Below are 24,468 nucleotides of genomic sequence, written 5' to 3'. Positions count from 1 at the left end.
AATTAAAAAATTTTTCCTTTCTTGGATAACTTCTGGCATTGAATTGAAAACCATACTTCTCCTCTCCCTAGAAAAAAATAAGCTCTCAAACATGAGCATGATATATTTATAAACTGTGGATAGGCACAGGAATGGCAATCTTGTCTAGGCAGCATATTGAAATAGTAACATCCTTCTTAAAATCTCTTATGAAGGAAAAAAAAAATTTTAACCTTGTTACTTCATTTTACTACCATCTTACTGGAAAAATTTCCTAACAAGATGTTGGTCAATCTTTTTATATAAAATTAATTAGCCTAGAATTCAGCTTCACAGGTATAGAGTCTGGTTGCTATTAAAAATAAACTATCCACACATGTATCAAATACTCCTCTAAGTATTGAAGATATAAAGAATTCACAGTGGGATATGAAGTGCTAATAAAGATAAGTACTAAGTGCTATGGAAATCCACAGAATTAAAAAACTACAGGGAATAACATCTTGAGATATTATCTGAACTCTTTCCTTCCTCCTGCTTCCTTGAACCCGTAACTCTTTCTATACCATTAAGACAACAAAGTACAAAAAAGTGACAATTCAGCTTTAGTCCAATTAGACTTCTAAAGGCCTTAGCATAAACAACATAAAAGAGCATGCTTTTCTATTGCTGGAGAATAGTTTTTGAGAAAGCAAAGATTTGTTGAGCTTCAAAGGGCAAAAAGCTTTAATGAACTCAACATACACTGAAAAATGCATATTTACGTAAGAGCAGTTTTTCCTTCCAAAAGTTATAAAATTATCAACCTAGAATTCTATCAAATGTAAAATATATTTCAAGAACAAAAGTAACATAAGGATATTTTCAGATGAAATAAGATGAAAGAAGTCATCACTATACTACAACACCCACACTATAAATGTCAAATGAAATCCTTTAGGCAGTAAGAAAATGACAGCAGCTGGAAACATGAATGTACACAAAGGATTAAAGTGGTAACCACAGTAGCCTTAAATAGATAAGGTTTTCTGTTTAATCTCTTTAGAAGATAATTAGTTATTTAAAAAAAAACAATAATTTCTTGTGAGGTTTATAACATGTGTGAAAGAAAAATCCACAGCTATAATATTATAAGGCCGAGGCAGGAGAAATAGAAGTATGCTGTTGTAATATTCTTTTACTATTAGCAAACTGGTATAATAACACTTGAAGACAAGCTATGATAATAAAGATAAAGTGGAAAAATAAAAAATAACTCAAGAGTGGGCTGAAAAAAACGACAAATGGGAATATAGTACAGCTGGGACAAAACACAAACAGCCATACTAATAACCACATCAAATGTAAATAATCTAAAGACCCCAATCAAAGGCAGAGACTGTCAGTATGGAGGAAAAGACAAGACCAATTGGGTCTTGCTGTCCATGTACTTTAATATAAAATCACAAATAATTAAAGCTCAGAAGAGAGAAAAAGATAAATCATGTTAGCACAAGTTAAAATTTGAAAGCTGGAGTGGCCATATTAAATCAACCAAAGTAGATTTCAGAGCAAAGAAGGCCATTTTGTGAAGATGAAGGAAAAAATGTAAAATTGTCTCAATTAACAGATGATATGATTGTCAGTACAGAAAACATGATGAAGTTTTTAAACACCTACTAGAGTTAATAACTGAGTTTTAGCATGGCTATAAGATGAATATACAACAATTGATTGTATTTCTACATACAAGCAATAAAAACTTGAAACTGAAAAAATACCATCCACAATAGCATCAAAAATATGACATACTTAGGGATAAATCTGACAAAAGATGGGCAGGACCTGTACAATGAAAACTAAGAAAGCTGAGTGCCAAAGAATTGATGCTTTTGAACTGTGGTGTTGGAGAAGACTCTTGAGAGTCCCTTGGACTGCAAGGAGATCCAACCAGTCCATCCTAAAGGAGATCAGTCCTGGGTGTTCATTGGAAGGACTGATGTTGAAGTTGACACTCCAATACTTTGGCCACCTGATGCGAAGAGCTGACTCATTGGAAAAGACTCTGATGCTGGGAAAGATTGTGGGCAGGAGAAGGGGATGACAGAGAATGAGATGGCTGGATGGCATCACCGACTCAATGGACATGAGTTTGAGTGAACTCCGGGAGTTGGTGATGGACAGGGAGGCCTGGCGTGCTGTGATTCATGGGGTCGCAAAGAGTCGGACACGACTGAGCGACTGAACTGAACTGATAAAAATGTTAACCACACTCTATCATTTTAATATCATTAACAGATAAAATTATTTAAATTAATAATGAAAAGTAAAGTAAAAAAGAAGTATTTTATTTTGGAAAGAAAAATTCTATCTCCTTTAAATAATCCTGCCTCTTTTTATAACTTTGAGGCCTTCTTTGAGGTCAAGGACTGTAAAAAACTGATAGTGAGTTTGGTTTAAAAGAAAGCGTTTGTTTTGTTTTCATTTCTTCCTTTTAGTTTCATTCCACATGAATGAAGAACCTAATGCTGTTCATTTTAATGTTGTCATGTTTCTCTTATACTTGAGTGATCCAAGGTAGTAGCTAATTGCACTTCCACAGAGGGGCCTATCCAGCAAGGCTTGTAGACTCTAGGGCTTCACTTTTTGCATAAAATAAATACTGGGTCTTTGAACTTGATCTCAAGATGATTCAGGCTTCAGATTTTTCAATACTTGAAATAACAGTAGTCTACTGAGAGTTGGACTGTGAAGAAAGCTGATCGCCGAAGAATTGATGCTTTTGAATTGTGGTGCTGGAGAAGACTCTTGAGGGTCCCTTGGACTGCAAGGAGATCCAACCAGTCCATTCTAAAGGAGATCAATCCTGGGTGTTCATTGGAAGGACTGATGCTAAAGCTGAAACTGCAATACTTTGGCCACCTCATGCAACGAGTTGACTCACTGGAAAAGACTCTGATGCTGGGAAAGGTTGGGGGCGGGAGGAGACGGGGACGACAGAGAATGAGATGGCTGGATGGCATCACCGACTCGATGGACATGAGTTTGAGTGAACTCCGGGAGTTGGTGATGGACAGGGAGACCTGGCATTTTGTGATTCATGGAGTCGCAGAGAGTCGGACACGACTGAGCGACTGAACTGAACTGAACTAATGTAATTACTAGTATTTCAGTATTTAGAAGTAGCTTTTTATACCAAAAACACCAGTATATCAAAAACTAGTACTAGACTCACTAATGCAAATGCTGGGATATTTGGATGCACCCGGAAAAATAAATCTTTCACTTCCATCTAAGTTATTGGGTTATTGCTATTGTTGTTCAGTTGCCAAGTCATGTCCAATTCTTTGCGACCCCATGGACTGCAGCACACCAGGCTTCCTTGTCTGTCACCATCCCCAGGAGTTTGCCCAAGTTCATGGACTTTGAACTGGTGATGCCATCCAACCTCATCCTCTGTCACCCTCTTCTCTTTCTGCCTTCAACCTTTCCCAGCATCAGGGTCTTTTCCAATGAGCCAGCTGTTCATATCAGGTGGTCAAAGTATTGGAGCTTCAGCTTCAGCATTAGTCCTTCCAAACAGTATTCAGGGTTGATTTCTTTTAAGGTTGACTGGTATGATCTCCTTGCTGTCCAAGGGACTCTCAAGAGTCTTTCTCTAGCACCACAGTTCGAAATCAGTTCTTTGGTGCTCTGCCTTCTTTACTGTCCTGCTCTCACATCCATACATGAATACTGAAAATACAATAGCCTTGACTTTACAGACCTTTGTCGGCAAAGTGACGTTTTTGCTTTTTAACTCAATGTCTACGTTTGTCATAGCTTTCTTGCCAAGAAGCAAACGTCTTCTAATTTCATGATTACTGTTACCACCGCAGTGATTTTAGAGCCCAAGAGGAAATCTGTCACTGCTTCCACCTTTTCCCCTTCTATTTGTCATGAAATGATGGAACCAGTTTTCAATATAATCCCAAAGAAAGGCAATGCTAAAGAATGCTCAAACTACCGCACAGTTGCACTCAACTCACACACTAGCAAAGTAATGCTCAAAATTCTCCAAGCTTGGCTTCAACAGTATGTGAATGGAGAACTTTCAGATGTTCAAGCTGGATTTAGAAAAGGTAGGAACCAGAGGTCAAATTGCTACATCCGTTAGATCATAGGAAAAGCAAGAGAGTTCCAGAAAAACATCTACTTCTGCTTTACTGACTACACCAAAGCCTTTGACTGTGTAGATCAAACTGTGGAAAATTCTTCAACAGGTCAGAGTACCAGACCATCTTACCTGCCTCCTGAGAAATTTGTATGCAAGTCAAGAAGCAACAGTTAGAACTGGACATGGAACAACAGACTGGTTCCAAATTGGGAAAGCAGCATGTCAAGGCTGTATAATGTCACTTTTGTTTATTTAACTTATATGCAGAGTATACCATGCAAAATGCTGGGTTGGTTGAAACACAAGCTGAAACCAAGTTCACTGGAAGAAATATCAATAATCTCAGATACGAAGATGATATCACTCTCAAGGCGGAAAGAGAAGAAGAACTAAAGAGCCTCTTGATGAAAGTGAAAGAGGAGAGTGAAAAAGTTGGCTTAAAACTCAGCATTCAAAAAACGAAGATCATGGCAACCAGTCCCATCACTTCATGGCAAATAGATGGGGAAACAGTGGAAACAGTAACAGACTTTATTTTCTTGGGCTTCAAAATCATTGCAGATGATGACTGCAGCCATGAAATTAAAAGATGGTTGCTCCTTGGAAGAAGAGCTATGACCAACCTAGACAGCATAGAAAACCAGAGACATTACTTTGCTGACAAAGGTCCATCTAGTCAAAGCTACGGTTTTCCCAGTAGTCATGTGTGGATGTGAGAGTTGGACTATAAAGAAAGCTGAGCACCAAAGAATTGAAGCTTTTGAACTGTGGTGTTGGAGAAGACTCTTGAGAGTCCCTTGGATAGCAAGGATATCCAACCAGTCCATCCTAAAGGAAACCAGTCCTGAATATTCATTGGAAGGACTGATGCTGAAGCTGAAACTCCAATACTTTGGCCACCTGATGAGAAGAACTGACTCACTGGAAAAGACCCTGATGCTGGGAAAGATTGAAGGCAGGAGGAGAAGGGGACGACAGAGGCTGAGATGGTTGGGTGTTATCACCGACTCGATGGACATGAGTTTGAGTAAACTCCGGGAGTTGGTGATGGACAGGCAGGCCTGGCGTGCTGTGGTCCATGGGGTCACAAAGTCGGACACGACTGAATGACTGAATGGAACTGATCCTGCCCTACTTTGGTTTCCAGATAATCATGGAGGAACCTGACAGAGAAGAACAGAAGCTTCTGAGATCTCTGTACCAGTGGCTACTGTAGAGGCCAGGCTGGAGTGGGATGACAAGGCCTTGATTATATCCTATAGACTGTATATGCTCAATGGTGGCACCATAAACTGGGGCTGACCTATTTAGCTCCTTACTCCCAGGTGAGTCAAAAATATTAATCTCCTGGTTAATAAATAATGAAAATCCTCCTGAACAGGAGGTTTGGGGACTTATAGGACCTGATATGAACCAACTACACACCAGAGTTCTTACTGCAAAGCATAGTCTTTGTTTTCTACTGAGTAGCTTCATTTCAGACTGCTGCATGAGGCTGTGAGCTCTCAGAGGCATGTACACTGTGCACAAATAGAGGCTGGCGTGAGGAAACCAAGGAGCCACCAAGGCCCACATATTTGCATGGCCCAACCCCAGAGTCCAGAGGCAGTGAAAGACTTGGATTCTAGACTCATCATGGGATGAACAAGTTGCGTGAGTCCTTACTGGCCTCTGGTCCCCTGCAAACTGATACTCTGTATGTTGTTTCAGAACATCCCAACCCGGGATCGGCTGGAAGGAATGGCTGCTTTCAGGGAGAAGCGCCTCCCCAGATTTGTTGGCGAGTGACCCCATTTAACCTGAAGCAAGGGAGATGCACACATTACAGGGCAGGATCCAGAAGGAAGATGTGCAGCACCTCTGCCCTCATCATTTCACCTCTCTGCGTTCCAGTTTCCTCACAAGGACAAGGATGGATAGGAAATGACTGGCATGTGCCTGGTAGTAGGGTGCTGACTATTGCCAGCTACTGCTCCCTTCATTACTCCTCACCCAGGCGAGCTCATCACTGGCATCAGATTTGCTTTGGAGCACACCTGTCTCTCCCTAATAGAGCAATAAACCAAGGATAAAAAAGACCCCTCTGGGCCTTTACAGTGCTGGCACTCAAGTCTGATTGTTGCATCTCGGTTATTAGGTGCTCATCAGAGATGGCAAGAGGCTGTAAGAACCACCCCACAACGGCCCTGTTTCTCCCTCAGTACAACAGAGATAATAAGGAAACCCTGGTTGTGGTTGAATGGACTCAGCTCTCTGCCAGTTACTCACTGTTTGCCTCAGCCTCCTCAACTACAATGAACCTGTTGTGAGGATTAAATGATAATAATAAAATACCTGATGTTCCATAAACATGAGTTATTATTCAAGTACAGTGTTAAGAATCAGGTGAAATCACTGCTGTGAAAAACCTTTTGTAAATTGTAGGTTGGCAGGCAAATCTTTGATGGTTCATTAAATAGCTTTCAGAAGCCCTGAGAAGGGAACGATAAACTCAGATGGATAACATGGAGGGTTAAGAAATGGACAGGTAACACTGGAGTTGAAGGCTGAAGGATCAATAGGCACTGGAGGCAAAGAAGAGGAAGCCTGAAATGAACAATATGAGCAAAAGTGAGCAAGATGACAACTCTTAGAAATAAAGTGGAGCTGATATGCACATGAGCAGCCCCCCTTCTGTACCAAGGCAGGGCAAGACACAGCCATGCTGTCACTCTTTTTTTTGGCTGCATCGGGTCTTGGTTGGGGCACGCAGGATCTTCACTGTGTCATGCAGGATCTTTCATTGCTGCACACAGACTGTCCTGTTGTGGCACACAGGTTCTGGAGTGGGCAGGCTTAAGTAGTTTCGGTGTGAGGGCTTAGATGCTCTGCAGCATGTGGGATCTTGGTTCCCTGACCAGAAATCAAATCCACATCCCCTGCATTGCAAGGCAGATTCTTAACCACAGGACCATCATGGAAGTCCCCATGTGGTCACTCTAACTGATCTGAGCTTCCGAAGTCTATGCCCAGCCAGGCTCAGGAGTCACTAAGCCATGGGCATGGACACAGACCAGTAACATCGTTGACCCGCTGCTAAATACAAATGTGTCCCATAGTTGTGCTCATTTCCTGGGAGAGTAACACAGAAGAGCCCTAATCTTAGGAATCAGCACCAACCGCATAAGCAGTTATCTACCTACTCAGGACAGTAACCACTTTGCTGAACTTGTTTCCCTCATCTGTTAAATGAGGAGAATTTAAAAACCCAAACAAACGTTTTAGCCAACCCAAGATCCCCTAGAGAAGGGAATGGCTACCCACTCCAGGATTCTGGCCTGGATTATTCAGGAGGATGCTATACAGTCCATGGGGTCACAAAGAGTCGGACAGGATGGAGTGACTCCAAAAAAAAAAGATAGCATTCCAGAGTCTGGAACACAAAAGCTAACACAGAGCTAACACAAAAATCTAGTCAACTCACCATAGTGTAGAATCTGTAAGACCCTTCAACTTGTTTTCCTGCAACTAGATGGTCCCATCTCAGGGTGATAGGAGACAGTAACACCCTAAATGTTTTGCTTACATCCAATCTACTCTGTGGCTTCCCTGGTGGCTCAGACAGTAAAGAATCTGCCTGCAATGTGGGAGACCTGGGTTCTATCCCTGGGTCAAGAAGATCCCGTGAAGGAGGGCATGAACCCACTCCAGTATTCTTGCCTGGAGAATCCCATGGACAGAAGAGCCTGGCGGGCTATAGTTCATAGGGTTGCAGAGTCGGACACTACTGAAGCGACTTACCACACACACAATCTACCCCATAATATCATTTTGACTGCTGTCACTACAGTAAACCCTGCTTCACAAAGACAAGATGGAAATCCAAGCAAGCTTTTCAGTGCTTTTGTGGCTATCTCAGGATATTGTGCCTTGACTTTAAACCAGAAAGTATAGAGATTTGAAGTTATCTCAGACATACTTTATGGCCACCATTATTTTCGATCTCAACCAGTTGATCCTCTTTTAGCACAGATAAAGTCAATTAACCTGGCTTATTCACAAATGGGCCACAGATCCATTCCTTCCCAGTTTGAGGGTGTTTTGTGGTTGTGAAGTCATGTTCAAACTCTCTTGAAAGCTGGGATAGGTGGGAGAAAGACGGCCCTAGCTCAGTCTCTTCCAAAATCTCTCCTAATGTTTTAAACGTGTCAAAAACCCCAATGTTCACTCACTGCCCCTATAGTTTGGTTTTGAATGCAGCCACTTTATTTGCTGACTTGAACACAACTGTTATCCCCTGAAGTGACAGATACAGTTTGATGAGCAGGTTGAATATGTCACACAAGTAAGCAAGTTTTGCAACCCATTCTGTGTCACCAAAATGTGCCGTCAGTGGTGACGATTTTTCTGAAAGAAATCTCTGGAGTGGCTCTTTTTTTTTTCTTTATTTAATTGGAGGCTAATTACTTTACAATATCTGGCCATAGGAAAATGGTACAGATGAAGCTATTTGCAGGGCAGGAATAGAGACACAGATGTAGAGAACAGATATGTGGACAGAGGGGCAAAGGCGAGGGTGGGACCAGCACATATACACTGCCATGTGTAAAACAGACAGCTATTGGGAAGACGCCGGGTAGCACAGGAGCTCAGCTTGATGTTCAGTGATGACCTAGAGTGGTGGGGGTGCAGTGGGAGGGAGGCTCACAAGGGAGGGGATACATATATACTCACAGTTGATTCATGCTGTGGTACAGCAGAAACTAACACAACATTGTAAGGCAATTATAATCCAATTTTTAAAAGTACTCTGGTCAGTGATCTTCCTTTAGAAAGCCATCTCACTTTCGTGTATAAGAAAAGACATGTGTGCTCTGCGTCAATCTCCTTCAATGTGGTTGATAATTTTAATCACATCCTGCAAAATGTTAAGTTCAGGTGACATTTTTCGCCTAGCCAGCATTTCTCTATGGATGACCCAGTGCATAGCCTCACACTCAGAATCAACCTCTTTGACCTGAGTAGCGAAATCAGAAAGCTGTCCGGTCTCGGCAGACACTCCATCCATGCATATACTGACATAAAATGACCAAGTCAGTTTTCCTGACATATAAAGTCTATATATATATAGACTTGAGTAGCTCTGTGGCTGCGGTGTTGGTTGGCAACAAGAATGCACATAACATATCCCCATGCATATCCTCCTGAAAAAATTTGGCACAAAAACAAGAATCGTTGCCTTGTCAGCATTGGTGGACTTGTCAACCTGGATTGCATACCATGGTGACTCATTAATCCTAACAATTGTGCCTCAATCTCTTCTGTTATTTCATTGAGAAAGAGGAACACATGCCACCTTCTGAACTGCAGTCTCTCGTAAAAGTTCATGACAAATGTCCATAGCAGCAGGCAAGATCAACTCTTCACCAATAGTAAAGAGCTTCTTAGTTTTAGCAATGCAATTAGCCACTAAAAGTGATGCTCTCAGGGCAGACACATTTGATGAAGTGGTGGCCTTCAATAATTGCTTCAGTTCTTCATGTTCACATTTTTTTTTCTTTTGAAAAACTCCAGAGTCTTGTGTTTTAATGCAGGGTGCTTGGTCTTTATGTGGTGAAACAGTTTTAATGTTTCATGGCTTCACTGGATAGCCGGTCACCACATATTAAACAAAGTGGGCTTCGAGAATGTGAATCACCTCTGCAATGAATCCATCATTTAAGTAGGACTCTTGGTATTTTCTTTTAAATGCAGCTTCCTTTTTGTTGGCAATCTTAAGAGTCTTCTGCTGTCTCATCACTGGGTTTTTCCCTGTTTACAAAGAAGCTCTCCAGCAAGGTTTGTTATTCATTTTGACTAGGGTTAAGCATGTGGACTTAAAACTGCGACTGAGACAAGCAGGGCAGAAAAGAGGCACTGATGGAAGTGGTAAATAAAATAATGGGCAGAGCTACAAGTGGACTAAAATACGCATTGGATTCTGACTTAAAGCCTGCCACGAGATGCAGCTTGTCACTTGCCATTCACTGATAGGATTTTGATATAAGTCTGCAAGCAATTGATTTTGGTCTCTGTGCAGTCAAACTAACAATAATCTGTATTTGCAGCCACTTATGAGGGCTAGCCTCATCGCCACAATACCACCTCAGATCATTAGGCATTAGAGTCTCCTAAAGAGCATGCAACCAAGGTCCCTCGCATGCACAGTTCACAATAGGGTTTGCGTTCCTATGAGAATCTAATGCTGCTGCTGATTTGACAGGAGGAGTAGCTCAGGCAGTAATGTGAGTGATGGGGAGCAGCTGTAAATAAAGATGATGCTTTGCTCACCGGCTGCTCACCCCCTGTTGTGTGGCTCAGTTCCTGACAGGCCACAGATAGAAACCAGTCCATGGCCTGGGGGTTGGTGAACCCGATCTTACCGTAATAAACAAATGCCAATATAACTTGCTCCTGTTTATCTATTCAACTTCATCCTGGGCCTTTAGTTCCAGGTCATTATATTCCATTCACATTGGCCCTCTTGCAATTTCTAGAACAAGCCAGGCATCTTTCCTTTCCTGAATGATTCTTTGCATGGTTCATTCCTCAAACTGTAGGTCTCAGCTTAAATATTACCTTCTCAGAGATGTCTCCCTCAACCACTATATCAAAAGAGGCCCCTCACTATGACTCTCCATCACAGCCCCCTGACTATCCCCTATATGGCACATCAGTCTGTAATAATGATTCTTTGACTGACTGTCTCTCCCACTAGGCTGTAAGCACTATTAGGGGAGAAGCTCACTGCTATCTCCAGTGCCTAGACAGTAGGCACTCAAGATATATATGTTCAGTGAATCAAAAAATGAGAAAAGACTCAAAAAATGGAACATTAAAAAAGAAACAAACCCTACAGACATCATATCACACATCACAGAGACAAAAGGCGGGGAGAATAAGGGAACTCACACTTCAGTATGGGAACTAAGAATGACTAGGATGTACAACTAACACTAATTTAGGTATTTTACATATGTTCTCCTTCTAGATTCTCAATAATAATAGGAGGTCAATATTAATATCTCCACTTTCTAGATCAGGTAACTGAAGCTCAATCCGCTCAAGTAGCAAAACACGTAACAGCATCAGTTTTACCCCAGATTTGTTAACCTCTTTCCTCCAAACCATGATGCTTCCCTAGAAATTAAACTGCTGCTGTATTTTTATCATGAAGTACTTCTCTATTATACATATAAATTGTGTTTACACATGAATCTATCCCTACCCCAAGAACCTGCTGTTGTTGTTGTTGTTTTCCAGGTTCCTCCTAAAGGCTATAACAAATATCTCCTGCTACCTGGAATTAGTGAAGGCAGAATGCAACAACAAATCCAAACTACAAATAAGTCACACATTTTGTTGGAACAATTTTCGTGAAGTCTTTATTTCTTTAGAGAGTAAAAAACCACCATGATTAGGAAGTAAGTCTGTGTTCTGAATTCATTTTGGGGGACCTGAGGTCAACTTATACTGGCTTAATTTACCACCTTTCCCTAGCCCCAAACACTGTTCTGCTGGTCTCAGGACATGCAAAGTTAAATGGTCTAGGGGGAGCCACAGTCCTGATTTCATTATGAGAGACTCCAAGCATTTAAACAAACAAATTAAACCACCTGGCTTTTTACCTCCAACCACCTCTGGGTGAAGTAACCATCTTAACAGAAGAAAAGTGGGGTTTGGACATCTCCCAAAAGTTCTACTAAGAGACTCAAGAGATTATCAGAGCAGAAGGAGCCTTCAGTTCAGTCACTCAGTCGTGTCCGACTCTTTGCGACCCCATGAATCACAGCACGCCAGGCCTCCCTGTCCATCACCAACTCCTGAAGTTCATTCAGGGAGCCTTAGAGACCATCTTAAATTTTAACAGGTTGGAAAATAGGCTCAGATAGAGTTACTTATTTGCCTAAGAGAAACAAGACTCCTAACTTCTAGTCAAGTGCTCTTTCCACCACAACACAGCACCTCCCTAATCAAGAACTAGTGACTGATTATGCCAAAGTACCAGTAGACAGTAGTCTAGGTAACACAGACTGTAAATATCAGATTTTTCTCTTACTCTCCGTGATCTGGAACACTTTGAACAAAAATAATATACACAGTAAAAACAAAGGCAATGAGGAAGAACTATTTTAATTTTGATATTAAACATTCTTCCAAAAACATTATTTTATCCCACATTTTACTGAGTTATTAGAAATAACATTAGCATTACAAAAACTAGGAAGATAAATGTGGTTAAACTAACATATGAAAAGGGAAAATTATAATTAAGAATGTTACAAATTTAAATCAATACAAGATTATAATTTGAAAACTGTGCATCTCAAAGCAAACTCCATTGAATTACTTTCAAAAGAGCATTTTGTGACTCTTATACACTGATTTTTTCAAGAACAAACCTCATTTAAAAATATTTTTATTTTAAAAAATAGGCCTGGGTTCAGTGATAGATTTTTACTCCCAAGCTTTGATCACATTTCTTTGATTTGGGAAGAAAATGCCACTTTGATGGCATGAAATTCAAAATTTTAAAGTTTATTTTTGTAAAAACAAAAATCCCAGTAAGAATTTTAAAAATTATTACTGGGAAATATATTAAGGTCATTAAATGCACAACATTAATTACTGGTCAGCTAATAATGATATTCTGTTTCTTCCCTCATTCTCCCAAGGAAAACTTGAAATTTCAGCAGAATAATCTTCAAATACACATTATTAGCAAAATGGGAGCTTCTGTTTACATACTTTTTGTATTTTGCTATTTCTAACTTTATTCTGAAACTCAATTTTACCCCAAACCATAATTACCATATTAACTTTGTAATGCACAGTTGTTTGCAACTCAGCAAAGCAGTAGTAAACCATCAGATTCTATTCACCCAGCACTTAGAAAAAACAGAATTGATCATACCCATTTAAAAACAAATCTCATGCTATTTCCCAATGTATAGTTTCAATCTAAGTTCTGACAATGAAATATATGGATATATATCTATATATCTCATCTTGATTTTCAAAGGAGGCAAAGGGAGTTCACAGCTTAGCTTTGCCAGGCTGAAGCTGGAGATTCTGTAACTTCATAGCCAGACCCATGTTGCCATTAATTTTCAATTTGCCTTGAAAGAAGGCCTGTGAGGAAAAAAAAAAGAACATTTATTATTTGCTTTTTTTGTTTTGAGATCGCTGATATTTCTAGATTATCCATAGGGTTGCAAAGAATTGGACATGACTGAAATGCCTTAGCACACATGCACTAAACTATCCAACCCCAAGATGATTTATTTATCCAGGTCCCAAAGTTTCTTCAAAATATGAAACTTGGCTTTCCATAATAGATTTAGCACCTGATTTGTCACAAGGATGAATTTGTAAAAGTCATGCTTTACAGAGCAGTCAAAAGGAACATTTTTCCAAAATCTGTTCTCTTAGAAATTGAGTCTGCCATTACCTGTCTTCCTCAAAGGAAGTACATTTTCCACATATTAGGCAGAGTGGGTTCATACCAGACTGACTTTATTTAAAAACATTACACATTCAGTGGCTCTGCCAGCAGGGAGGAAAAGCACATGTGTAACACACGTAGAAGCTTGGGATTCGATTACAGATGCATCTAGGCAATGAAACGTCACCATTTTTCTCCCTTTTTTGTATTCCCTACAGAGGGAGGCAGAGCAGCTTGCTGAGACTGAGGCGTCTGTGTGAATCTTTGCCTCAATAAGGAGACTCAAACCAGTCCCAAGTGCAGAGACACAACTTGTTCCATTTAACAACTGCCTGGGAGGATTTTCCTGGTAGTCCAGTGGTAAAAAATCTGCCTTCCAATGCAGAGGACATGAGTTTGAACCCTGGTCCAGGTAGATTCCACATGCTGCTGGGCAAATTTAAGTCTGTGCACCACAACGACTAAAGCCTTGTGTACTCAAGAGAAGACACGAGACATTAACACAATGGTCTCCCACATTTATCTTTAATTCCTCTAGGTGCTAACAGGTGTTCAGGAAAAGCGAGCTGACACTTCACTCTCCAAATGGGTGGTAAACAGATAAACTGAGAAAGCGAGGGCAGCTGAGTGTGAAGCCTGACCACGTTGCCAAGGAAGTGTGTGGAGTGCACAGTGGCATGAGTGGTGGTGGTGGGAAGGGGGACGTGCCAGCTCCGAGACTGGTGGCCTCTGTTCTGTCCAGAGTTTGGAGAAGGCGCAGTAGGTGGAAATGTCAGTGTCAATGTGTGTATTCAGTTGAAACGTCATAGATGTAAGTCTCTCACTTGTCAATGCATCAGTTGAAATGTGCTTAGTTGCTTAGAATAAGCATTTTTAAAAGGAATGGAGTCAGATTTAGTTGTTCTATCTAATCTTTCAAATTACGAGGGTACCACAGGCACAAGACCTGAAACAAATCAGGCGAGTCAACAACAAAATAAGGTTATAATGGGAGCAGCATCCTAGTTTCCTTTGTATTATCTATGGATAACATATATCAAGTTTACTCAACACTGTGCAGCTGAAGAGTATAAGAAGACCCCAGAAAATCTGGGAGCCTGAAAAATCTACACAAAGCATAAATACATTTTAGAGAAATACAAATGGTAGTTCTAGTGGTGAAGAACCTGCCTGCCAAAGCAGGAGACATAGACGCAGGTTCGATTCCTGGATCGGGAAGACCCTGGAGGAGGGCATGGCAACCTACTTCAGTATTCTTGCCTGGAGAATCTCATGGACAGAGGAGCCCAGTGGGCTACAGTCCACAGAGTCACAAAGGGTCGGACACGACTGATGCAACTTAGCATGCATGCACACCAGGCACCATGTTAAGTTCTAAAGACACAAGGATGAACAAGATGTGGTTTGTAGCCTTAAGACAAACACAATCTAAATCTAATGGGGAAGAGACAGGCACATTATGACTAGCATAATGAAACAAGTGCTAGGCTAGTAGTCCAGCAAGTGGCCCATAAGAGGGACTGACTATAGCTCCCCAACAATGTGGTAGGAGGTCTTTAAACATAATATCTAAATTCATTTTGTTTTGTTATATTAATATTTATTTATTTGGCTGTGTCGGGTTTCACTTGCAGCATAAGGGACCCTTAGTTGCAGAATGTGAACTCTTAGTTGTAGCATGTGGCATCTAGTTCCCCGACCAGGGATCGAACACAAGCCCTATGAATTGGGAGTGCAGAGTCTTAACCACTGGACCACTAGGGAAGTCCCTAAGTTCATTTTGAAAGACAAGGAGTTTGTCAAGGAAGTCACAGCTCAGGCAAAAAAAAAAAAAGAGTACATGCAAAGATACAAAAGTAGAAGGTCTTACCTCTGTGACCACTGGCCCCTCCTTCTATCTGAATGACTCCTATTCTCCACCTGCACACTGCTGACTCCTGATTACCCCCAGGACAAAGCCAAGTGTTGTTTCCTCTGTGAAGCCGTCTCTGACAGCCCAGGAAGATATGGCTTCTCTTCTTCCACCTTCCCCAACCACAAGCTAGACAGGGCACCATGGCACTTACTCTTCTGCAGACCTGTCTTGTACCAAATTGTGGATGCCCTGAACAAGTGAACTATTTTTTATTCATCTGGACATTTCCAGCATACAAGGCAGTGGCTGGCACATGGTTAGAACCACAACTGTTTGTCATTAATTAACTGGACATTTGGGGAACACTGAGTTTTGTGGGTTGGACCTCTTTAGATTTTATGGGATGAGGCTGAGACAGGTGATGAAATCAAATGGGATAAAACCCACCTGTGTGTGTGTCTGTGCTTAGTCACTTCAGTCATGTCCAACTCTTTGCAACCCCATGAACTGTGGCCAGCCAGACTCCTCTGTCCATGGGGATTCTCCAGGCAAGAATACTGGAGTGCCCTCCTCCAGGGCATCTTCCCAGCCCAGAATCCCCTGTGTTGCAGGCGGATTCTTTACCAACTGAGCCATTAGGGAAAAACCAAAACACACCTAATACAAGGATATAAGCACCATTATACGTACCGTCTGAGGATTCATTTTCCCAGTCATCAAAGCCAGTAAGTCCGAGTCAGCCATTGTAATTGTGCAGTCAGCCTTCTTATCTAAAACAGACATGCAGAAAGGAGGAAAGGGGAGTGTTCAGTTTCATGTGTACATTTTAGTCAAAAGTCACTGACTGCAGCAGAGCCACACCCAGGGTTAGTGCGGGCACATGGGCACTCCCCTACACTCTACAGCAGCCTGGTAAACTGTGGCATAAATCACAAACAATTTCGATATCTGGCAAGAGGAAATACATTAAATATCATGGTATATTCATATAGTGGGGTACAATGCAGCCATTAGATGATGAGGATCTACATTTCACTGACCTGAAAAGATATTCATATTATACTGTTCATGATACTGTTGCACAAGCCAGTTACAAAACGAACTGTAAGCATGAATCCATGTTTTGCTTAAAAACAGATACTCAATTATATATATATAGGAAAAACATCTGTAAACTTGGAGACCAATATAATAATAATAGCTACTGTGGTACACAGACCCTAAGGTGAACCCTGTGATCATTGCCTTCTGGTTTTCATTCATGCCTTTGTATAATCCCCTACCCTAGAGTATGGTCAGGACCTGTGACTTGTTTCTAGCCTGGAGAATATGAGAAAAGTGATGGTCTGTCATTCTTGTGTTGTATTACATGATATAAGACTCTCTCTTGCTGGCCAACTTTGTCTCACTCTCCTGCTGGCCTTGAATAAGCTAGCTGCTATACTGTGAACTACATACTGCAAAGGGAGAGAGCTACATGGCAGGGCACTGGCCTTTAGGAGCTGAGGGTAGACGCTGGTCTATAACCAGTAAAAACAAACAAACAAACAAACCCTAAAGCTATCATTCTTACAGTTGCAAGGAAGTTACTTCTGCAGCAACATGATTCAGCGTGGATATAAACCCCTTCTCCAGCCAAGTCTCCAGATGACAACCCAGCCCTGGACAACACCCTGACTGCAGCCTGCAAGACCTTATGCAGAAGACCCAGCTAAGCTGTCCTCAGCCAACTCACCCATGGAAGCTGTGAGGTAATAAATGTGTGTGCTGTTTTAAACCACTAAATTTGTGGTCATTTGTCATGCGGTAATAGAAGATGCATACCTAGTGCTATCCAGGCTTAACAAAATTTTTCTGCAAAGGATCAGACAAAACATATGTTAGGCTTTGTGAGCCATTAGGTCTCTATTGCAGTGACTCAACCCTCACCTACAACACAAGAGCAGCCACATAATGCAGCAGCCGTACTCCAACAAAACTGTTTTCAAAACAGAGCAGACCAAGAGGGAGAAGATACTTGCAACTCAAATATCTAACAGAGAACTTGTAGCCAGAAAATACAAAAAACTCCTATCACTCAAATAGAAAAGGGTGCATAGTCCAATACAAAAATGGGCAAACAGGCACATACAAAAGATCTCCAAACGGCCAAAGATAGCACATGAAACAGTGTTCAGTTCCACCAGTCATCAGGAAAATGCAAATTAAAAGTATAGATGAGATACTACAACATACCTACTACAATGATAGCTTCAAAAACACCCAGTGCTGGTAAGGATGAACAGCTAAAAGGTCAATATAATGCTAGAGGGACTGTAAAATGTTACAGTCACTTTAGAAAACAGCCTGGAAGTTTCTTAGAAAGCTAAAAACACATATGCCATATAACCCAGTAATCCCACTCTTAAGTGTTTACTCAAGAGAAATGAAAACATAAATCCACACAAAAACCTGTATGTGAATGTTCACAGTGGCTTTATTCAAATTGCCAAAACCTGCAAAAAAGACAAATATACATCAGCCAGTGACTGGATAAACTACTCAGCAACAAAAAGGAACAAACTACTGACAGTACATGAAAGAAATGGGCTCAAAAAGCTGCAGGCTATTATGATTCCACTTGCAGTTTATGACATTCTGGAAACAGTGAAACCACGGGGACAGAAATCAGATCGGTGGTTTCCAGGGCCTGAGCATGAGAGAAGGGGACTGACTACAAAAGGAGACAAGGACATTTTGTGAAAATATTCTGTACCTTGATTTTTGGTAGTGGCTACACAACTGTAGGCATTTGTCTAAATTCATAGAATTGTAATCTAAAAAAGGTAGATTTTATTGTACATAAATTATACCTTAAAGGACTTAAAAAAAAAAACTAAATTACCAAAGTACTGTCAAAAATGTGGAGCAAATAAAACTCTCATATAATATTGAAGAGTAATACAGAAGAGAATTAGAACAGTATGTCCACAAGGAAACTTAGCTATATGGTAGCTCATGAGTTAATATTACTATTCCTGGTTATATGCCAAATGGAGATAACTACATATGTCCACACACATGAGAATGTCTGTAATGGCTTTATTCATTAACACCCCAAAATGGAAACATGTAAAGATATATCAACCATGAACTGAATAAATAAATTCTGATGCATTCACATAGTAAAAATGAACTAAAGCTACATGCAATAATATAATGAATCTTACAGTGATGAAAGAAGCCACACCTCAAGTAGTAAATACTGTATGGCCCCATCTATATGAATTTCCAAAATAAATAAAATTCAACTTATGGTGATAGAACTTGGAATAGTGGTGCCTTTGGGGAATGATTAGAGATGGGAGGTGATATGTGCGGGAGGTTTCTAGAGTGCCGGCAACATTCTACATCTTGAGCTGGCAGATGTATTTATTTGTTAACATTTATTTGTTTGTACACTCAGATTTATGCCCTTCTTTATGGGCTAGACCTCAAAAAAATTTTACACAAAACAAAAAATGAGGTGGCGGGATGAATTTGCCCCACAGGCCATCATTTGTCAACTCTTGATACAGATGGTAAGATTATAGGAGAGTAATTTCTTCATTTTATTTCTCTATCTTTTCCAAATTTTTTACACTTGATTATGTATTACTTATGGAAAAACAAAGTTTTTAAAATAATAATTTTAATACTATAATCAAAGTATCATGGCAAAAATGCCATCTCACAAAGACTCTAAATTCTTCTTGCAAAATCAGTCATGTCTAATTTGGACAAATGAGAGGTTTCAAGTGCAAAAGGAAAAATTCACTAAGAAATTAAAATTTTCAGCAGTCAGTGTTTTCAGTTCAGTTCAGTTCAGTCGCTCAGTCATGTTTGACTCTTTATCAGTATAACAACAGTACTCTAATAGCACTACAACTGATAACAGTAATAATATCAAATTATGGCCCAACAGTTAGCTAATCTTTGCCTTAATTTTTAAAAGAAAATAGCAGTTGCTATGATCTGAATGTCTGTATCCCCCCAAAACTCATATGTTGAAATCCTAATGCTTGATGCTATAGTATTAGAATGGAGGGCCTCCAGGGGTCATGACGGTAGAGCCCTTATGAAAGGGATTTATGCCTTATCAAGAGGCTTCAGAGAGACCCCAAGCCCTTCCATGATGTGAGCCCACAGTAAGAAAGCACTGGCTATGAACCAGGAAGAGGGGCCTCACTAAATGTGACCATAGCAATGTCCTGATCTTGGACTTCCAGTCACCAGAACTATAAATAAATTCCTATTGTTTATAAGCCACTCAGGCTGTGGTATGTTCAACAGAGCAACTCAAATGGACTAGGATGGGGACAAACTATTAAAGCATATGATGGCTGTATTATTAACTTAAAAAAATTAGAAATTAAAAAATTTTGTGTCTTAGAATGCAGGGGTAACCCTTAAAAGGACTGTGATTTAATGGCCATTCCATCTTTTCCTGTAACAAAATTTTCTCATTACATGAAAAAAGGTCTAAAGTCTTAAAAATTAAGGTATTTATGGGGGGGAGGGGTGGGATGGATTGAGAGATTGGGATTAACATATACACATTACTATGTATAAAATAGATAACTAATGAGAATCTGCTGTAGCACAGAGACCTCTACTCTGTGCCCTGTGGTGACCTAAATGGATGGAAATCTAAAAAAGAAGAGATGTATGTATACGTATAGGGCTTCCCTGGTGGCTCAGATGGTAAAGAATCTGCCTGCAATGTAGGACACCCGAGTTCAATTCCTGGGTTGGGAAGATCCCCTGGAGAAGGGAATGGCAACCCACTCCAGTATTCTTGCCTGGAGAATTCCATGGACAGAGGAGTCTGGTAGGCTATATAGTCCATGGGGTCACAGAGTCGGATACAACTGAGCAACAAACATTAACATGTTTACATAAGGCTGATTCACTTTGCTACACAGCAGAAACTGATATGGTAGTGTAAAATAAGTACACTCCAATAATAAAAAATAATAACAATAATCCTTGATACCAGGTAGAGTAATTCTTCCCACTTCATTTTTTGTAATGATTTTTAAGCTATCCTAGGGCTTATGATTTTCCATATAAATTTTTAAATAAGCTTGTCTATGACTAAAAAAAGTCTTGCTGGAATTTTGGTATAAATTGTATTTAGCACATAGATGAATTTGAGAAGTGACACCTTTATTCAACTGAGTCTTCCAATCTAAGAATATATTATTTCCCTCCATTCAGTTAGGTTTTCTTTGATTTCCTTTGTTAATGTTTTATAATTTTCAGCACATAGATTCTATACATGTTTTTTAAATGTAAATCTAAGTATTTAATTTTTTGTAGAAAACTAATAATATTAATACTATTGTGTTTTAAAAAACATTAAGGTATTTACAATTTAGAAAATCCAATTCTCTTGTAGATAGATAACATCGAAGAGCAGGGACAAAAAAAATTAGCAAATTGAGATAGCTGGACTTGATTTATAGCTGGATTAGATCCTAATATTCCAAAAAAGGACTCCTAGTGACTTTAGGAAATAAAGTGCTTCTGCTGCTGTTACTATATCAGCACTTACTGAGCTCTCTCTGCGCTGAGAGCTTCACATACCTGGACTTTATTTGATCTTAATAACCCTACGAGTATTGACAGAACTCCTCCTCCTTTACAGTCCAGGTACCATCAATTTCACCCCAAACACTCCCGGTGACCTGGTGATTCCACCTAACAAACACATTTCTCACTCCCAACACTCAAGCTATCCTTTTGACTTACTTAGATAGTGGTATCATCCATTCTCCTAATTGCACTCTCTGCCTCTGATTTCTTCCTTTCTAATTCATCAGGTCTCATGCAGCAGCTTCATCCTCTAAAACACAGCTCTGACTTTCATTTTTTTCAAAAAGGCTAGTGTCCCTCGATCACTTCTCTCAATTGCACCAGGTTCTCTCCAAAGAGAGAAACATAGCATACAATATAGCTACCATTTACTGAATGCTTACTAAGCATCACTCATGCATTCTGCTGTTCATTTTCATTATCTATTTTATTGAAGGCCTACCAGGTATCAGATATTATTCTAGGCACTGTGAATGCATCAATGAACCTAAGAGGCAAAAGCTCTGCCTTCACTCAGCTTACAACTCAAGTGGGGGATGGACAATAAGCAAATAAATAAGATACAGTATATCAGACGGAGGTAAGTGCTATAAAGAAAAGTAAGGCAGAAAAGGACAATAGCGAATGGTAATGAGGTGTGACAGTAACCCACTCCAGTATTCTTGCCTGGAGAATCCCATGGACGGAGAAGCCTGGTAGGCTATAGTCCACGGGGTCGCAAAGAGTCGTACACGACTGAGCGACGGAATGGAATGAGGTGTGATTTAGAAGTGTGGCTGGGGAAACGCTCACTGAGAAGGTGACATTTGGGCAAAAATCCAAAGCAAATGCAAGGGCCAGCCATGAGGATATCTGAGGGATGATGATCCCAGGCAGTAGGAAGTTCCTGAACTGGGAACACCTTACATCAAGCCACAGCAAGGAAGCTGCTGTGACTGGAGCACAGTGAGGAAGATGTAGTAAGAAAGAGAAGTCTAGGGCCAATCACATGGTATGTGCAGCAGAGACTGGAACAACACTCTAAGTCAATGACACTTCAATTCAAAAAAGAAGTGCCAAGCGTGACTTCAAGGATTTTAGACAGGAGGAACTGATTAAACAAAGGGGCAATTTATCAAATGGAATATCGCGGATACTTAGTAAGTATCCAAGCAAATCTGTTAGTTAAGCAGCTGGATATACACCTTGGAGTTCAATGTCTAAGTTCACACTAAGACATATGGGAGTCATCAGTGTAGAGATGGTTTGAAAAGCATGAGATTAGATGAGAGCCCCAGGCAGTGAATGTAGACAGAACTGAGCCTTAGAGCACACCAACATTTATACACTTAGAGATAAGGAAAAAACAGGGAGAGGCCAAGAAGGAACACTCAATAGGTAGGAAGAAAGCCTAGAAGAGTAATATTATAAGAACTGGGAATTAACCACTGAAGTTAACAATATGGTGGTTACTTGTGACCTTGACAAGAACAGTTTTAGAATAATGATGAGCTGACAAAGGCTGACTGGAGTAGGCTCAAGAAACACTGAGATGACAGAAGTGGAGATAGTGCATATAGACAGGTCTTTTGAGGACATGTAGCCATACACTGTGGAGAAGGCAATGGCAAGCCACTCCAGTGCTCTTGCCTAGTAAATCCCATGGATGGAGGAGCCTGGTAGGCTGCAGTCCGTGGGGTCGCTATGGGTCGGACACGACTGAGCGACTTCACTTTCACTTTTCACTTTCACACATTGGAGAAGGAGATGGCAACCCACTCCAGTGTTCTTGCCTGGAGAATCCCAGGGACAAGGGAGCCTGGTGGGTTTCCGTCTCTGGGGTCACACAGAGTCAGACACGACTGAAGTGACTTAGCAGCAGCAGCAGCAGCCATACACTGACCCATGTGTTTCACAGGTTAATTAGTAGACAATTCTCTTAATCCCCACACGAATCCTATGCAATAGGAACCATTTATTATTCCCATTTACAAATGAAAAAAAAAACAAAAAACCAAAGCTCGGAGAAGTGAAATAATTTAAGGCCAGAATCTGTGAGTGGCAGGACCAGGACTCTAAATCCAAGCTTGTCTAATTCCAAAGCCTAATGCTAGCAACAGTGATGGAGCCTCTCAACCTTTGGGAGGAAACAGCTAGGACCTATTCCTAGTCCCAAAGATTCCCCAGTCCTTGAAAAGGTTCTATAACTCTAAAGCCAGCCCTTTTGGGGACACCAAAGTAGGCCCCCATTTTCCTTTATGAACTTGTCAGTGCTTTATCAATGAAGTCATCACTGCACTGACCTGAGTTAGGGAGCACTGATCCTTTGCCATTCTTTACGTCCACCACCCAGGTGGCTTCTTTACCCCCAGGGCCATCCTTCACCTTAAAGGCAAAAATACCACCAATTTTCTTCACAAACTGCTCTCCTTCCTGGAAAGAAAAATAACACAGTTATATTAAGTTCATTCCTCTGGCTTTGACCCCAAATAAAATGTTTAAGCAGATATATGACATGAGCTGCTGGGCAGTAGGCAGTCCCCAGGCTCCCTTAGGATCTTTCACCCAGAAAATCCAAAAGGTAACCAGGCAGCAACTCCCTCATCTGTCAAATCTTCTGATGAAAATGCCTTTCTGGATACAACCAGTGAAAGGACAGGAGGAATTGGGGAGTGGGTGGCACAGCAGCACTTTCTATTGAAATAGGCTTCATTTGTCTCAATAATTTCTGGAAGATTCACTCTGGCCTCTCAAAACATAGGAACCCTATCCCCTCTATTTTTCTAGCAGGCAAACACCTTCACATATATGTTTGGCGTTCCACAATCAGAATTTAAAGATAAGCAGTTCAACTCATTCTCTGGATTAGTATAAAGAATTAATCCAAGTAATATCTCATCCACCACCTACTTTTGGATCTTGGGGAATGAGGCTAAAAAAATAACCTCAGATCCATATCTCTGTAGTGTGGTTTCCTTTCTCCTTCCCTCTTCCCTTCTTTTCTTACTGAAATACTGATTGACTGAAACCGTGACTGTCACCAAACTTTATTTCAGGCTCTATAGAGTTAGAAGGGTAAATGATAACACACTGATCTCTACGATGAAGGGAAGCACAGAGGATACCCTAAGCCGGCTGGCAGGGTGAATAACTCACACACCTTCTCGTGAAAAAGCACACAGACACAATAACTTCATTACAATTAAATATATCATACTGCAGAAAAATAGAAAATATTGATAAAGAAAAAGAAAACAGAAATCATTTATAATTTCATCACCACTCAAGAAAATACCATTTTGATATAAATCCCCTCTATCTTTTTTTCTCTGCATATATACTTTCTAAATGGGATCACAGTGTATACTATACTGTTTTGTAATCCACCTTTCAGTTTAATATATCTATCCTTACTACTGTCATTAAGAATTCTTCTACATA

General features: G+C 40.4%; 1 protein-coding gene across 2 annotated transcripts in view; it reads right to left on the bottom strand.

Moving 5' to 3' along the window:
• Positions 1-12,248: 12,248 nt before the first annotated feature.
• The window catches only part of SCP2 (sterol carrier protein 2), a 106,032-nt gene continuing 93,812 nt past the window's right edge, over positions 12,249-24,468 (bottom strand). Inside the window, exons 14-16 of one of the 2 annotated variants that reach the window (XM_055401647.2) lie at positions 23,331-23,460; positions 16,123-16,202; positions 12,249-13,264 (exon numbers count right to left, since the gene is read on the bottom strand). In XM_055401647.2, coding sequence (XP_055257622.1) covers positions 13,169-13,264; positions 16,123-16,202; positions 23,331-23,460 — 306 coding nt within the window. In that variant the 3' untranslated portion in view covers positions 12,249-13,168. The remainder of the gene's footprint in view (positions 13,265-16,122; positions 16,203-23,330; positions 23,461-24,468) is intronic. The other variant, XM_055401648.2, reaches the window with a different exon arrangement.

Source organism: Moschus berezovskii, chromosome 4 (genome assembly GCF_049115385.1).
Source record: "Moschus berezovskii isolate FMDL1 chromosome 4, NW_MosBer_1.0, whole genome shotgun sequence".
In the NCBI taxonomy this organism is placed as follows: domain Eukaryota; kingdom Metazoa; phylum Chordata; class Mammalia; order Artiodactyla; family Moschidae; genus Moschus; species Moschus berezovskii.
This window is presented reverse-complemented; position numbering and strand designations above follow the sequence as displayed.